Source organism: Aspergillus wentii (genome assembly GCF_001890725.1).
Source record: "Aspergillus wentii DTO 134E9 unplaced genomic scaffold ASPWEscaffold_13, whole genome shotgun sequence".
NCBI classification, from domain to species: domain Eukaryota; kingdom Fungi; phylum Ascomycota; class Eurotiomycetes; order Eurotiales; family Aspergillaceae; genus Aspergillus; species Aspergillus wentii.
The window spans coordinates 24623-40801 of record NW_024467844.1 but is presented as its reverse complement, the minus strand read 5'-3'; the positions used below and the strand labels follow the sequence as shown (position 1 = coordinate 40801).

Genomic DNA, 16179 nt, shown 5'->3' with positions numbered 1-16179 from the left:
CGATTCACCGAGGACTCGCCCGGACTATCTAATGACCGAGGGAGAAAGTAGCAGACCTGATATCTTTCAAGTCGGCCACCCTTCAAGCTGTATTAATCCCACCGTTCTTCATGTCAGCCCAACCCAAGTCTCGGAAGCCATACACTGCCGAGGACATTCTTGACTGCGCACGGAGCAGGTTAGTTGAAGTCAGGGGCTTTTACCGTTATGATCAAAGTGAATTGGTCTTCCAAATAAGCCAAGCTGCAAAGCAGGACCTGAGAAAAGAACGGAGCAAAGGAAGAAAAGGCAAGACACCTCAGTTAGATGTTTTGTTTGGTCGTCTACTTGATTATCAACACGTCACTGGAAAACATGACCAGTTGGTGGGCGATTGTGCAATCACACAAAAACTACAGATGGATACCCATAGCCGTCCCAGGAACCACGGACTGCGCGCCCACAGTTTTCGCAGCCATGGCATTTCCAATACGAATGATATCCGGAACCGGTCCCAATGTAGCAAGCTCCTTCACAGGCTGGAGCTAGAATTGGGAGTGAAAGGAATTTCGATGGCTCTCCTTCCCGCACTCCCAAAGCTCCCGCGATTATATGACAAAGAGGTATCTCGAATGATAGGTTTGCTACGACGTGGCTCTTATGCAGAGGTCATGGTCGCCGCTTGGGATTTTAATAAGCAACTCGCTAAAGACCAGGACCTCTACAATACTTTGATGGTTTGATAACATAGGTTTGCATGCCTGTCTTTCTGGCCTTGTTGATACTTAGGTGTTGATATATCTAACAGGTGACATACATTTTAGAGCCGCTGGCTCCAGAGAAAGAGATATGTATTAAATCATTCATCAGACACACTGAAATAAAAGCTGCTCATTTTCCATATGGATGAAAGACCATAAGAGGTAGAGCATCAGGAGAGCAGACATTGTGACCCATCGGTTCCCTTGAGAATCCCCACCAAACCATCAGAACTTCTCCATTTGGGGGAATTTCAATACGGGCTGGACCAGGAACTATAAACAATTCAGAATTTTCTAGCTTTGGTGTATATTTGCCGATGCTGGTGTCAGGGTAGATCGTGATGGATCCAGAGCCTCTCACCACCCCGAAAACTGAAACTCCATCAGTACCCGAAGGGTGGGCCAGCTTGGAAGAGAATTGCCCTCCAACAGACTTAAAAATCTTTGGCCGTTGCGGTGTCAAATTTCGAAATTCCACTCCGAGTGACCGTGAGATCATTCCTTCAATCTGCACCGACGTTAGTCACAGTATGGATTCAGATAAGAATGCACGGTACCTCAGGAGCCCGGGATCTCAGGAAGGCTTCACATTCATCACCTCCGAGGCAGTGCAATGTCGGTGGATCACAGTATTTCTTCTGTTGTTCAAAGGTCTTCTCCACAGCTGCCGCATCCTCTTCTGGTGGAGAGCCTTGACGATAGTATCGTTCGTGACCAAGAGTTTCCATTGACCATATTTCGTCGCCGTGAGGTTCGAAAATTGGGTGCTCGGCGGGGTTTGGTGTTGCACTCATTTTGAAATGCATCGATGACTAAGCGAGATTTGTCCGATAGGCACTGGCCACTCAGGGTGTTATGTATATGGAAGGAAATCTTTGAGTAGGAGGCTACGAAAAACCAACTATCTGGGCCCGGCTTTTATTTTATACCATTAAATGTCCATCACATTTCTTCAACTTTTTAAATACATGGAGTTGTCCTAAACTCGGCGCAATATGGCACATATGGCAAGTACTGCAGATCAACCTCGATTCATGGACATACAAGATGCATGAATCACCTCCTCTAGCGTCTTAACCGACTTTAGATACACTTCCAATGTTACATGTCATCTGTTCTGACAGGGCCACCGTGCTAATCTCTGCTAGGCTTTGTTTCCCCTGCTCTCACAAATATCGCATTTTTGACATGGTTGCCGAAGATTTTGATTTTTATCCTGTGTGCCTTTGCAGTCTGGTTTATAACACTTAACAAATCCATCAAATACTTTCTTGCCGCCACAGGAAAGGTAGGTGTAATATTGATTCCAGCACATGGCTGTGCGATTCTTCTGGCTAATGTTAATGACCAAGCGCCTGTCACTTCCGAAATGATTATTGGTTACGTACTCTGGACAGTAGTGGATGGCTTGGATTGAGAGTCTTCGGCGCACGGATGGATGTGTGCTGGGTTAATTGATTGGTATGTCTGGATGGCTGGATGGCTGGAGCCGTGCTAAGTGACTCTATTTATATGTTATCTTACACCCCGAAGTCCAACATCTGCCAAGGGTGGTCCAGATTTTCTCGAGGTGACACAGAAGTGCGTTATATTCATGCATTACTAGCATAGTTGTATGTACAGCTTCGATCGCGTATGACCCATACATTGGCGAGAGCGCAGCGCTGATAGCCGCAGATAATCTGTTGGCTAGTAGATTTTCTACACTCAATCAAACACGCTCACTGGCTCAGACAGGCCACGGGTAGAGATCCGTCTACGCTCCGCCCTTGCCTGTTCTCGAAGTCTATCCAACTCATCCTCGCAGAACCTCCTATCCCGCACTGACTGGGCTATCTGCTCCAGTTTGGCACAGTTCCAGCCAGCTCTCACAACTGCAGCCGTTGCTATAGGCCCAATTGACTTGTATTCGTTCCAATTGAGGCGATTTTGGTAACCATTATCAAAATAGGTCACCACCAGATCGTCCGGCGAGCGCTCTGCATTTGCGAAGATCATAATCTAACGTATCATTAAACCAACTGCCGCACAGTGTATGTACGTTACTCACCTCAGCCTTCTGGCCGTCGCCCATAGCTGATTTCAGCCATTTCCAAATGTCATTCCAAAGTGGTATTACGCTGGCGAGACAGTGCATCACTATTCCACGATTAGTTAAAACCTGTCATGAAGCAGAAACAATCTAACCTAAGGGTGAATAGAGTATCCTAATCAGAAGTGGTCGATTGGGATGCATGGATTCCTTTCAATTTATATTTATCTCTTCTACCGTCAAACAACCAATTTGACATCAAGGTAGCATATAGAACCCGGTATTTTATGGTTCTGGCTGCGGGAATTGCCCTACGCTTCAAGTCGACTCTTTCTGGACAAGTTTTTACTTCCCCTCCTGCCGGTCCATTTCGTGGGGTGGATAACGCGCAACACTCGGACAGTTTCTATCTAACCTTTGGGCACGAGATATTGCCAACGTCAGATGAACCACTCTGGTTGGCACAAAGTAATTGCATTGAGCTGCATGGAACCGTGCTGCAGGATGCAGATGAAGACATCAATTTGTTGAAACCAATGTAGATCCAATACGGAAATACGTTATTCCATATGCAACTAATGTTGGTTTATCATGGGCATCCCATCCAAATGGGAAGCCCACAGGGAAGCCCACAAGGGAAGCCCACAAGGGAAGCCCACAAGGGAAGCCCACCAGGATAAGAAATTTTCCTCACAGGAGGATGCTCGACGGTCGGTCGCCTTCTGCATAGTATGAGAACAACCCGGGCTGTCTTTTCCCATACTAGATTTGGCAAGACTCAAGTAGCTGATGACTCTCTCTGAACTTTGTCAAAACACAGCGGCCACAAATGATGATATGGGTAACTTGGAACTTTCGCCTCTTTCCGCTTACCCAATCAGGTTAACTTGGTAATGTTAACTAGCTAGTGCACTGGCTAAATCGTTGATGGTCACGTGTTAACATCTTACCAAAATCTTTCGTGCAACAGTTCTATCTAATCGATAAGAGCAATAAATATATCATAGTCTATAAACTTTTTGGAATTAATTGTTATAATTTATATATTTTTTAAATACATATGAAGATTGTGAAATAGATTCTTGGTGTGGAAGGTTACGTCGCTGCCCGACAATTGGGCTAAGCGGATGGCGGGGTAGCAAATCTTCACCTGTGGCCGACCTTAGAACTTTCAACAATCAACATATTTGAACGATGTCTCCGGATGCTAACGATATCGACATCAAACTCAAAACATCCGGAGTTGCACTTGCTGGGACAATAGATTTAAATCTCATACGAAATCTTCAAAGTCATCTCGAGCCGCAAAATATTACCCGTCGTATCACTCGCCAAACGCATCTCCAGTGGAATGGTGATTGTGATGCCATTGAAGCTCACTTTGAATCAGTAAGTTATGTCTTTCATGTCCATATGTCCATGGTACAGAGACTAATCTCCAAAGAAAATAAAGCCGCAGATCCAGACGCTATCGAGTAGGACATGTTCAAATCGCTGGCTCGTTCACTTTCACGATTTCCCAGAACGTTCCAACATATACAAACCAAACGTCAGAGCCGGAAAATACACGGTATTAATTGTCGTTAAAATGGGTCCAGGGTTTCCTCTTTTATGTGAAGGTACTCATTTGACCGAGGGTGCTGGGATATCGCCTGTGACGTCTATAATGGATATTCCCCAGGAGGAAGGCTCGGTGGTGATTTTCGACGCTAGCATTGCTCGCCAGGACCCTATGGTCAAGGGCCCTGGAGGATCGTGCATATTATTGGCATACTGAGTTTTATTTATTCTATACTGAAAAGGCAATGTAAGAATACAGATGTTCCAGTTGCATCAGCTAGTATGTGTTCTAGTTCTCCCTTTTCCTGTATCTTTGGGTTTCTCTCTTCGCCATTTTCTTTTTTCTAAGTCAAACATTCGCATGAAATTCATCCCACAGATTATCGAAATTATTTGCCGCGAACACGCTGAAGGGGAAATCTTCAGATGGAAATGCCCTGTGAACGCCTTCTGTCATGTTTTGGTGAGAGTGATTTTGCTCTAAAATGGTCTCAGGGGCTGAAAATAGAAGGTCCCAGTCGAATATGCCAGTGGGCCTAATGTTTGCTGGCGCAGGAGAGCCTTGTGGCTCTTGCGGCTCGAAAAGTCCGCTCGAGGAATGGTTTCTTGGCTTGTTTGAAGCTTGAGGGTGTCCAAAATCTTGGGTGGAATGCGTGGTTTGGAAAATATCACTATTATAGTGATGACGTAAGGGTGGATTATCGACTTTTTCTGGCACAGACTTTTGGTTAAGATGTTCCCCGACTGTTGAATCTCCACTCCCCCGATGATTTTCCGCAAAAGATGCTGATAATGTTGGGGAATAACTTCTAGCACTAACCACTATTCCGGCTAAGCATAAATCAGGCAGAAGGGCGACACAAGTAAGGGTTGTATGTACCTTTGTCATTATTTGGACCATGGACTCCACAACTGCTCAATCTAGCCTCCACACTTGATGTTTCCCATTGAGTGTCCTGCAGCGAAGCCTTGCGCCTTTTTTTCCTGGATTTTTCTTGCCGTCCATCGTGTTCTGCAAAAGCGTTAGGTCATCGCCGCTTAAGCCTCGTAAATTAGGTGTCCAACCCGTAGAAGCTTTCCTCTTTTGCTCATCTCTTTTCAGATGGTCCAGCGTGAGATCACTGACTTGCTTTTTCAGACTAATAGCCTGTTTATGGGTCGACTTGGCGCAGTTCGTTAGGTGTCTCTCAAAACGATCAACGCGACCGAAAAGAATCCCACAACCACATTATACATCGCAAGGAACATCTATAAAAAAATGAGGAAATTGTTGTCAATAGATCAAATGGCTGAATAAAGGAATAACTGACGTGACTTATAATGACGGATCAAGTGATTTCTTTTACTAAATGGAGGCTTCTCGATGCAGTCAGAACTAGGACACCGCAAACCTAGCTCGGATTCATTGGATTTATGCGGTGAATGCCTTGGAATGATTTCCGGGCTTTTGTAATTTAGATGTGGTTGCATTTTCTGGTCTCTTGAAGGGTAAGTACCCCCACAATTTGGTGTGCTGCAAAGTAGCTTGCTGAGTTGGCTGAGAAGTGTGAGGATATGATGCTGAAGAGATGAGCGATTCGAAGTAACTACGGGACGGTAAACATACTTTGTTGGGTTGCAGATGAAGTTGAATATCTTCTCGTGTTGCAAATGTTAAAGAACAATAGGGACACGGCCATTGGGTAACTGTTTGCTCCATGATGAGAATTCCAAGTGGTTGGTGAGGTTGGGTGTTCTACTGAAGGTAGAAGAGAAAAGTAACGAGTACAATCGAGGTCGTAAGGATGGGATTGTCACTTGCTTATTAGGTCGGGGGCAACAGGATCAGCTCGCTGAGATGGCTCAGCGGGGAAGCGGAACGGTGCCATTGTGCGGGTTTTAATTGGTTAATCTTTGTGATACTATCATATGACAATACATAACTAGTGTTGAATGTAATTATTAAACGGGAAAATCGATCTTCACTAACCCGTCGCCCTAAGTCAAAATGTATTGTGTGCAACAAAAGCAAGAAGCATGAATGCAATAAAGTAGAGACTGGTGTTATCACTATACCCCATTGCATTACCAAATACATGAATCCCATACTGACAGAGGAGCGATCAACATGTGCCATCTCGGAAGATGCCTTGGAGCCTCCAGTAAGCTTTCCTAATCCGAACACCACAAATTCACACATTTAACTGCACCCAACTTGGCATTTAACGATCAATGACCTTTATTTTTTGCACTTGCTTCCAAAGCATCAAACACCTTATTCACGGTCGAGTCATCGATGGGGTCTTCAGTGTCGACCCAAGCTTCAGCAAGGTTCTGGTGGCTATTCTTGTTGGCCAAGTCTTTGACTGTGCGGTTGTCCGCATTCTTATTCGGCTGGAGGTATATCATGACACGGTTGTCGACTTGCATGCCCCTGTCAATGCGTACTCCGATTGAGTTGTCATGTTTCGTGGCTGGTATAACTCGGCGGCCAGCGGCCGAGTTATCTCCAACTGCGGGTCGTAGGAGCTTTTGCCTCGTTGATGATACTTCCAGGGCTCTCTTGCGAAGAGATCGCAGTGCATCCATTACAGCACCCATCTTTGTGGACTTCGAGGCGATTTTCTATTTTAATCAGCTTGTCCTTGGACGGAAGATGTGTAACTAACCAGTGCGAGACTTCTTAAATCCGGGACGTTCGAAGTTGAGGGCCGTGCTAACAGGATGGCAAAGGAAATTGATGTTTGGATGATGTTCGCCGAATGTTTAAGTAGTCAATTACTTTGCCTTGCTGGATTCACTGGGAGGTATTGAAAAAGAACTGACGCCGTTCTTTCCCTTTACAGAAGCGCCAGAGATTGCGCCAGCCGTATATTCCATGCAAGAAATGGATTGACCTTGTGTCTGATGCTGTATGGGCCACTCAATTTGTGCACCTTGCGCAATCAATGGCGCCTATACGAGAATGTAGGGTTTCCCATTGAGCCGTGTTCCAATACTCCCGAGGGTCTCCCAAAATATCAACGAGGGTCTCCCAAAACGCCCAAGAGGCTGAAGCGCCTTGAGGTGGGTCTCCCGAAGAGGGGTCTCCCAAATGTCATCGAAGGTCTCCCAAAACGCCCAAGAGGCTGAAGCGCCTTGAGGTGGGTCTCCCGAAGAGGGGTCTCCCAAATGTCATCGAGGGTCTCCCAAAACGCCCAAGAGGCTGAAGCGCCTTGAGGTGGGTCTCCCGAAGAGGGGTCTCCCAAATGTCATCGAGGGTCTCCCAAAACGCCCAAGAGGCTGAAGCGCCTTAAGGTGGGTCTCTCGAGTTGGCCAAAAGATGGTCTCAAAAAGTTTTGTCAGTTTTCCAAGGAAAGTTGTAAGTAAGAGTTATCGGATGAACAACACTCGTGTCAGAATTCGATTACTAATATTAGAATGGGCGCTAAAGTGTACCTGGCATCATGTGATCAAACCCATTAATATAACCTCCAACTGGTTTTTCCCTTCGCATTTTGAAAACCTCATGATGCAAGGGCCACGCAAAGCTTTCAAGCTGTTCAGTGGACATCTCAGATTATCTATGGCTTTCAGAGGAGATCAGCGATTACTTCAGGCCCGGCCTCGCTGTACGAATCACCGACAGACCGAAACAACCAACAATTTTTTCCGCTACACCTCTGGTCGTTGGCTATACAATGAACACCTACAATTCGAACGACGGTTTGTCAAATTCGACGTCCAAGCCCTTCAGCAGGTTGCCAGTAGAGTACTTGGTGCTCAGTGTGTCCAGATGACCAAACTGCCTGAGGGGCTATACAACAAGGTGTTTTCTTTGAAAATGGAAAATGGCGAGGAGGTCTTGGCGAGAATTCCGAATCCAAATGCTGGCCATCCTCAATATTGCGTGGCCAGTGAAGTCGCCACGCTTGATTTTGTGAGTGCAATCCAGTATCTGCAACTTATATGCTGGGTTGGCTAATCGCGATCAATGACACTCAAGCTTCGCAACATCCTAGGTATTCCTGTTCCCAGAGTTCTGGCCTGGAGCTCTCCCTCGTTGCATCCGAACCCTGTGGGTACCGAGTATATGCTCATGGAGCGGGTGAACGGATACCAATTGAGCGAAGTTTGGGATACCATGTCTGAAGCTCAACGCTTTGGTCTGGTTAAAAGCCTCGTGGAGATCGAGACGAAATTGGCAAAAATGGAGTTTACAAAACACGGCAGCCTATACTACAAGGACACATACCCGCGTGGCGGGAATATCGTTGATCCAGGTGAATTGCCTAGCTCGAAACAAGGGGCTACGGCGAAATTCGTAATGGGACCAACAACTGAGCGATCATTTTGGGAAAACGAAAAGCGAGAACTAGATACTGATCGGGGCCCATGTAAGTGCATCTGATTATGCTTACTAAGCTCTATTTCTTGTTTGTTTGACTATTAACCTTATTTTAAAGGGGAAACTGCCCAGCAATACCTTTCAGCCGTCGTAAAACGTGAGATTGCCTTGATCCGAAATGGCCCTAAGAATCCTGAAGATGTCTCGTCCCTTTCAGCAAAGACAAGAACAGCATGTGAAAATCATGTTCGGCTTCTCGAACAGTTCCAATCTGTGCTCCCTTGCATATTACCACCGAAAGAATTTTCTCGTCCTGTACTGTTGCATCACGACCTCCATTCAGATAATATATTTGTGGACAGCAATGATCCAACAAAGATATCAAGCATAATTGACTGGCAGGCAGTATACTCCTCTCCGCTCTTCATGCAGGCAAGATTTCCCTCGATTTTTAATTGCGATGACCCGTATCCATGGGGTGCTGTTCAACCTGAATTACCAGAAGATTTCGATACCTTTTCACAACCAGAAAAAGACTTGGCCAGAGATAAACTTGACAGGGTTAGACTGAAGAAATTCTACGAATTGGCATCGAGGAAGTTTAATCCGCTTCTTGTGAAGGCCATGGATGCCATGAGGAATGACGATGACCCTGCAACTTTCATATTCCATATCGTCGGACAGTCTTCCCTAGATGGCCCGATTCCACTCAAAGAACTTCTTATACAGATATATGAAAAGTGGGACCAAGTAGCGGAGAGGAGAGACTTGATGATACCATGCCCAATTTCATTTTCGAAAGAAGAAATCGTTGAAAGCCGTAAACAGGTGGCTGCATGGGCGGACGCATATGCGGAGTTTGACAGCCTGCGAACGCAAGTGATGGGTAAGGATGGTTGGGTCTCACATGAGGAATATAAGGAGGCCATTAGCAGGTGGGAAGACCACAGAGCTACTTTTGAAATACTCCGAGAGCGATTAGAAAAGTTACTCTCGTAAGCTTACTCCCAATCTTCACGGCTCTCTGTGCGACGGGGGGAAATAGATGAAGGGAGATGATTGACTACATGGGAAAAATAAATGACGGGGGAATAGTCCTCTTATACCCAATTTGATCATAAGGCACCTGTACGGAGTATCCGCGTTGGTTTCACTAGCATTAAATTAAATTTTGTCAAAGCCGAGACTATCTCGAATCATTGACCAACATGTGGTCCAAATCCTGGCGACTTTGGCCTAGAGAGCTTCATAATCGAGGTTGGCCAACATCCTGGGAGCGACATCCTGAATGATAGCCTGGTGATTACTTCGCCTCGCTATTTTGGGAGGTATGCTATTAGATACGCAAGTGTGTCTTTGACTGGTTTTCATTATGCGCAATCCATCTCATCACGCGTCGAATGCTAGCAAGGTCCATAGTCAAATGCATTATGAAACACCCGAAAAGTTGGCAAAAATATCCACATAGAAAGGTCGAACTCAGGAGAATACCACATATCACGTAGTTACCATTCTTTCAAGCACTGGCAGAGCCCACCGTAGCATCCACTCAGACTCCATGACTTCCGCAGCAGTGAGCCTTTTATCAGGCATAAATGTTAACATGCCCCTCAACATATTGAGTATGGCAGTCTTCTCGGCTTGCCCAACGTCCTCTACCGCCTGTTCTTGTCGCGGCTGCTGCACAGAATCAACAAAACGGTCGGTCAGCGACCTACCCGCCCGTCCAGATGTTCTTTCCCCTTCCTCATTAAACCATCTCTGCCGCGCATCCCATTTTTGCCACCAGTCGTGAGGTAACTTGCCAAGTGTATCCACATGCTCTTTTATCATCCAGTCTTTGGACGGATTAAAACCCTCAAAAAGTGGCCGTTGTCCAATAATATCCCAGATTGTACATGCTAGTGTCCATATATCGGAGGAAAATGATACGGTTTCGCACGGTAAGAAATAAATCTCTGGAGGAACAAGGATATCTGGCGTATTGGAATACCGGCGTTGGGTCACAGTCGGTAAAAATGACTCTCCAAAGTCAGTGAGAAAAATCTTAGCTTCAGTGAGTGTTATAAGCTCGCTCTCTTTCCCGAGCCAGATGGGCACAACACCGTGGGTAGGAACTCCGTCGGGAAGTGGCTTGCCATCAAGGCGCACAATTGGCTCGATATTAGGCCGGCCGTACTTTTCATACAATTGTTCGGGGGAAAGTTCGTCCATACTGTTCGGTAAGCGAAGCATTATATTCCCTGTATGGAGGTCTGCGATGGATCTCGTTAATCACGACAAGTCCATTAAGTTTATTGAATTAAAACACTAATGCCAAATATACATACCGGCATGAACTATCCCTCGATGATGTAGGAAAGCGACGGCTTGAATAAATTGGGCGGTGATGGCTTTGGCTACTGGCAATTCAAAAAGTCTGCAATAAGATGCATCCTTAGCCTCAGCTAGGCTCATCATCCCCGGCTCTGTAACAAGACATCTGTGTCTTCCATTTGGCCCATCGACGAGGAACTTATCCAATACTTGAGGGATCAGAGCTTTTCCAGGGTGTCCGTCGTCGTTTAGGTCTGAGAGCGCTAGGGATCCTAGAATTTGCTCTCCTGCATATCTGCATCAGCGACGGCGATCTTGATGGCCACATATTTTTTTGTCTTCCTGTCTCTCGCCAACCAAGTTGTAGAGTATGCACCAAACCCAAGTTTATGTACAACATCATAGCGGTCACTAAGACGGTCGCCAATCACTATAGGATGATAACCTCCAGGATGATAACGCTCGGGTCTTTCTATGTCCTCAAGTGGCATATATTCGACAGGAGAACAGGTCTTGGACGGTCCGGAGGAAGCAAAAAATTCCATTCCACGGCGAGTAGCTCTACCAAACAGCGACGGAATTGGACGCAGGCTAGTAGGGTGTGACGATGTGGTGAATAGAGGCCATAGATCGAAAAAATACTGGCTTGCTTCGAATATTGAAGGAAAATTGCAAGCCTTTCCTCATGATAAGCAGCAGTGAGAGATCTTCCAAGGGTGAATCCACGACTCCTTTTTATCCTCCCAAGTTCTAAATTTAGCCGACAACGGAGTATGGTAATCCCGGTACGACCGCTTCTGGAATTGTGGTGTTTTGCACAACCAAGCAACGTCCATTGTCACAACATCTTCTCGTACAGGCTGGCAACACGGTATAAATGGCAGTCTTATTCATGTAATCCACTCCTTGGAGCCTAAGGAGCCGTTACCTTAGCCATCACGTGATATGGTATACGGGAACCATATCTTGGCAGACATACCATTCGAGGTACCACGGCACGATGCTATGGTCCTATATACTCGACCCAGAGGATGTATCGCCTCAGAATGCCAGGACTGCTTCGTCCATCCCGGCCGAACAGGCAAAGGAACCCGACGCAGCTTGATAGTACGCTCCCAGGTCGCCTGGAATTCCATGGGACCAGCGACAGCATGTACAATCCCATTGGTGCCATGTGCTACATGGGCCAAGAGTCGATCAACCACTACATCCACAGGGACATAGTCAATACTCGATTGGCGGTATGGATCCTCAAAGCGAGACGAGAAGCATATGGTTCGTGATAGGGTGAGGGCAAGGCCCGCCGAGAAAATGATATGTGGAGTCGACATTGGGATGCAGAATTTTCGGTATGGGAAACATTGAGCAGGTTCAATTATGGATGGACGCACGATCATTAGCCGCTTTTTGGTTGGAGTAAAGAGACGGTCCAGTAATCGTTCTGTCAGGTGTTTGGCATAGGCGTAGGCCCAGGGAAAATTATGGGAACGATAGGCGGAAGACGAGTTGTTGGTGAGCACATCCTGCAGCTCCTGATCCAAATCTGCCCCATGAGAGAGTGGGTACGATGCCTCTTGGACCTCTAAGCCTGAAGTTCCATTCATTTCTGCATACAGATAAGCGTTGCAATAGGCTGTTGAGACAAACACAAAGCATTCAAGCCGCTCGCAGTCCAAGGCTAGACGTGCCAAGCGCTCTGTGGCAACAACGACTGGGCCAGTAATTTTCTCCAGTGGCTTTAGGAGTGCAATGGACGAAGCTGAATGGAAAATGATGTCTGCCTGACCCAGCACCGCCACTTGGTCCGACGTAAGCCCCATGTCTGGAAGAAGCATATCGCCGTCCATGGCAGTAAGTAGCTGAGGATCGGCCATCTTCTCCACAATCTCAGCTGAAAGCCACTTGCTCCATTTTTCAATCAACTTCCTGTTTGTTTGGCAGAACAGTGCTCGAATTAGTTCCCATAGTGCCCAATCGTCAAGGAGACACCACTTACGGTAAACCGCCCGTGCAAAGAACATATAGGTGGGAAACAGCAGCTCGTGTGAGAATGCGGTAAACCAGAGTAGTTCCAACGAATCCTGACCCTCCGGTGACAAACACCACTTTACCGGTATAGTAATCCCAAATCATTTTGCAGCAAAACGTATTTAAAGAAGATAATTAACAGAGCAAGGTGTCAGTGACTATGTTCTATGAGACTCTTGCAAAACATGGCTGTATAAATGGCTCCCAAATCTCAGCTTGCAAATCTCTTGTCGGGGATGACCGATCGATCTTTAGCTGAGTATACGCTATCTACTGCAAGATAAAGTCGGTGTGACAAGATCACATAAGTGCGTCCCCAACACGGCACACCGAGTTATGCAGGCATTTGATAGTACCGAGACGGCATGCGTAGGATCCGTGACAACTCTCAGCCTGTATCTCACGAATAACCTGGCCCATGGGGTCGGGACTGCCTTCTTGCGTTCCCAACTGCCGCCGATAGTGAAAGTACCAGCACGTCAGCGCCATACCAATCCGGGACGTACACTCGTTTGTTTTGTGCCAGTGGCCCGCTGCGAAAACCCCGGCCAGACCGCGCTGAAATGGTCTGCTTGGGGCATCTTTCATCGCCCGAAGGTGTGTTAGCTGCTTTTTGATCCCCAGGAAGACGGCGGCAGACGCGATATTGAACGCGAGCTGCATGAGGTGGTCCGCGCGTTCGAGTCCCATGGGCTGGCCCCGCAACGTGACCTGGGCGAGCTGCTCCCACACGGCGACAAGGTTGGTCGGGCCCTCCGGGCCAAGCTGCACATAGGACCACCGTTGTCTCGCATAGTAAAGCGGAGACGTCCACCGCGTGCAAGCAATGCTTGATGTGCGCGCAGGAGATTGCTCTGGATGACAAGCAGCAGTTGCTTGTCTTGCAAGGCTGGTACACACAGTCCTATTTTGGCCTCCCGCCGGTGGGCAAGCATCATCTGGGAATGGTGGCAGAGCAGGAAAGCTGGCGCGAATGGCATTTGGCATGTCCGGAGGCAGCTCCCAGTCATTGGCCAGTTGCTCCAAGTCAATATCCTCGGCAGGACCAGAGCTTGTATGGAATGGCTGCATGGATGGGGGTGGTAGGTGTGGGTATTCAGGTAATGCGGGAAAGGGGGCCGCTGCTGGGGAACTCTGGTGACACGGTTGATTGACCTGACCACTTCCCCTGGGCAGATGGTGTTGGTTAAACTCTCCCGCCGTGGCGCTACAGTCGCTCCTTGCTGGGACCCTGTGATCTATGTCTGGACCTGCCAACCCCACACCGGAAGATTCGTCGGGCTCCTGTGGCGCTGGTCCTGGTACAAGCCTGCTGTATTCATCGAGTATTCGGTCAATGTCACCCCCCGAGTGTTCTTCAAGTCCACAGTACTTGACAGTATTCGTTTCGGCAGTGGATCCTGCAGAATCGACCTGCCACTGAGGTGGGCCCGTTTCTCCTTCGCTAGGATCTGTGTAATCGATGCCACTGTCCTTATCCGGCTCTTCCTCTTCGCTGTCTTCGTTGTCTCCGCTCGCCATTGCATCATCGACCGTATCTTCGGGGTTTTGTCCATTGTCAATGGCCCCATTTGGTACGGTTTCATTGCCTACTGCCTTGCTCTCGAATGATTCTCCCATATCATGACTCTGATGAGCATCGAAGTCTAGCCCTGCCAGTGTGCTCACCTGACTAATTGTGTCATTGTCGTCCGGTTCCTGGCATGATTCCCTGGATTCGGTCGTCCGCTGCTGCTGCAGGGGCCGAGGGTTGTCGTCTACCAATCCCTGTTTCCGCTTGGCACTGGAGTGATTGGCCGGTGTGTATCCGAGTCGATCGCAGATAGTAGCGCGGTGGAGGCCGGTATCAATCGCGTGCACGTATTTCATTGGCGGGTATGACTCTGGCAGAGCCGGTGCTTCTGGCAAGAGCACCCGATACATGTCGCGCAGAAAAGATGACTGTCCCTGCCGTTAGTACTGCAGTCCGCATGTCTCATGGCTGTAAGGAGGGTCCCTCGAAAAGCCTTGGGTCTCTGCGGGAAAACATACAAACGCCTCGGACTTGCAATGATCACATCGGCGGTCAGTATCCCACTGGTGGCAAAGCTCAAGCACCAACGGCCTCTGCAGCAAGTCAAAACGGTTGAAATGGAAGGCATACTATCTGGTGAATTGGTCGGCCTTACTGCTATTTTCCAGTATGTCTTCGACTCACTGGCGAGCGCCATGGACAGAACAGAAGTGGGCAATGACTTGAAATAGTAACAGAAACAAAGGCTTCAGGGCTATAGGAAGTCGGATATGATGCGAGTGTCTGTGAGTTTTTGGCCGTTGACTGCTTGTGTCATCAGTTAAATAACATCACCGTAGTCTTCCTGCGGATGAAAACTTCATCCTTTCGAGGAATTATGCCGTCGAAAATGGCTCGTTCAGCCGGTAGAATTTGCTCGCCATCGTTTGTACGAACCGTTCAGTACCCCATTGTCTTCTCTTCAAACGATTCAACCACGACATGATCAACCGATCTGAGCGAGGCAAACCATGGTTCTTCAACTCATGTCCTGCCATCCATGATGATCTGAGCGCGAACATGCTCAGGACCAGAGAGCCAACCCTCTTGCCAGTCTAGGTCTTTCTTATGGTGTCACATCCAACCCATGGGACGCATCATAAACCCCTGGAGTCTGCGAGACTATCAAGGTTAGTATCCAGGGGTTAGTAGAAGGTCAGCGATCTCGCGAATCAATGGGGGAAAAGAATAATAAATGGTCTGATTCACCTTCTCTCTAAAGGTCTATGCGTTTCTGTCGGTAGCGTCTTGATTAACCATATACCCACTCTGGAGATTGTCAGGCGGGACTGGGTTCACAGGGCGGTTCTCCAGGACTCAGAAACAGCCAAAATGTATTGTTGTCCTTACTCCTCAGTATCCTACTGCCTACTGCCCAAGTAGCAGGACACTATATGTTGGCACTTTCCAGTCATCTCATCTTTTAACTCCAGGGCCATGTGAAAAGTCTACTCACTCCACACCTTCCTTGCCACTTGGCATGATACTAGATAGTGTTTGGGGGGCACATGGCGATCATGGTCCACAAATTAGCCCTTCTAATACAGACACTAAATGATTTCTCTATAGTTCACTGCTTACAGGGCAAAAGGTGTATGTGCATAGTGCATTATTGGTCTCGATGGTGCTTTGGCAAATGTTGAGA

The 16179-nt window shown here is 47.5% G+C and overlaps 10 protein-coding genes across 10 annotated transcripts; 3 read left to right on the top strand and 7 right to left on the bottom strand.

Moving 5' to 3' along the window:
* Positions 1–110: 110 nt before the first annotated feature.
* On the top strand, positions 111–722 carry ASPWEDRAFT_177872 (uncharacterized protein; the record flags this gene model as incomplete). The annotated part of the gene is made up of 1 exon (XM_040831733.1): positions 111–722. The coding sequence occupies one exon, from the start codon at positions 111–113 to the stop codon at positions 720–722; it is 612 nt and encodes a 203-aa protein (XP_040683243.1).
* On the bottom strand, positions 687–1491 carry ASPWEDRAFT_46927 (uncharacterized protein). Its single transcript, XM_040836868.1, has 2 exons — positions 1298–1491; positions 687–1248 (listed from the first exon to the last, which is right to left on the bottom strand). The coding sequence occupies exons 1-2, from the start codon at positions 1466–1468 to the stop codon at positions 871–873; spliced, it is 549 nt and encodes a 182-aa protein (XP_040683242.1). The 5' UTR covers positions 1469–1491; the 3' UTR covers positions 687–870.
* Positions 1492–2210: 719 nt separating this feature from the next.
* On the bottom strand, positions 2211–2849 carry ASPWEDRAFT_46923 (uncharacterized protein). Its single transcript, XM_040836867.1, has 2 exons — positions 2791–2849; positions 2211–2741 (listed from the first exon to the last, which is right to left on the bottom strand). The coding sequence occupies exons 1-2, from the start codon at positions 2812–2814 to the stop codon at positions 2448–2450; spliced, it is 318 nt and encodes a 105-aa protein (XP_040683241.1). The 5' UTR covers positions 2815–2849; the 3' UTR covers positions 2211–2447.
* Positions 2850–3966: 1117 nt separating this feature from the next.
* ASPWEDRAFT_177869 (uncharacterized protein) lies at positions 3967–4549 on the top strand (the record flags this gene model as incomplete). Its single annotated transcript, XM_040831732.1, has 2 exons — positions 3967–4161; positions 4217–4549. 2 exons carry the CDS (start codon positions 3967–3969, stop codon positions 4547–4549), a joined length of 528 nt encoding a protein of 175 aa, XP_040683240.1.
* A 66-nt stretch (positions 4550–4615) lies between these two features.
* ASPWEDRAFT_306441 (uncharacterized protein) lies at positions 4616–5382 on the bottom strand. The gene has a single exon (XM_040833444.1). The coding sequence runs from the start codon at positions 5231–5233 to the stop codon at positions 4682–4684; it is 552 nt and encodes a 183-aa protein (XP_040683239.1). The 5' UTR covers positions 5234–5382; the 3' UTR covers positions 4616–4681.
* A 1158-nt stretch (positions 5383–6540) lies between these two features.
* ASPWEDRAFT_177868 (uncharacterized protein) lies at positions 6541–6912 on the bottom strand (the record flags this gene model as incomplete). The annotated part of the gene is made up of 1 exon (XM_040831731.1): positions 6541–6912. One exon carries the CDS (start codon positions 6910–6912, stop codon positions 6541–6543), a length of 372 nt encoding a protein of 123 aa, XP_040683238.1.
* Positions 6913–7520: 608 nt separating this feature from the next.
* ASPWEDRAFT_306546 (phosphotransferase family protein) lies at positions 7521–9886 on the top strand. The gene is made up of 4 exons (XM_040833447.1): positions 7521–7672; positions 7745–8230; positions 8297–8687; positions 8757–9886. Exons 1-4 carry the CDS (start codon positions 7634–7636, stop codon positions 9635–9637), a joined length of 1797 nt encoding a protein of 598 aa, XP_040683237.1. The 5' UTR covers positions 7521–7633; the 3' UTR covers positions 9638–9886.
* Positions 9887–10135: 249 nt separating this feature from the next.
* On the bottom strand, positions 10136–11499 carry ASPWEDRAFT_55558 (uncharacterized protein; the record flags this gene model as incomplete). The annotated part of the gene is made up of 3 exons (XM_040838233.1): positions 10136–10893; positions 10969–11241; positions 11331–11499. The coding sequence occupies 3 exons, from the start codon at positions 11497–11499 to the stop codon at positions 10136–10138; spliced, it is 1200 nt and encodes a 399-aa protein (XP_040683236.1).
* Positions 11500–11800: 301 nt separating this feature from the next.
* Positions 11801–12880, bottom strand: ASPWEDRAFT_46916 (uncharacterized protein). The gene is made up of 2 exons (XM_040836866.1): positions 11934–12880; positions 11801–11867 (listed from the first exon to the last, which is right to left on the bottom strand). Exons 1-2 carry the CDS (start codon positions 12826–12828, stop codon positions 11845–11847), a joined length of 918 nt encoding a protein of 305 aa, XP_040683235.1. The 5' UTR covers positions 12829–12880; the 3' UTR covers positions 11801–11844.
* Positions 12881–13128: 248 nt separating this feature from the next.
* On the bottom strand, positions 13129–15182 carry ASPWEDRAFT_306728 (uncharacterized protein). The gene is made up of 2 exons (XM_040833449.1): positions 15014–15182; positions 13129–14923 (listed from the first exon to the last, which is right to left on the bottom strand). The coding sequence occupies exon 2, from the start codon at positions 14903–14905 to the stop codon at positions 13283–13285; it is 1623 nt and encodes a 540-aa protein (XP_040683234.1). The 5' UTR covers positions 14906–14923; positions 15014–15182; the 3' UTR covers positions 13129–13282.
* Positions 15183–16179: the final 997 nt, after the last annotated feature.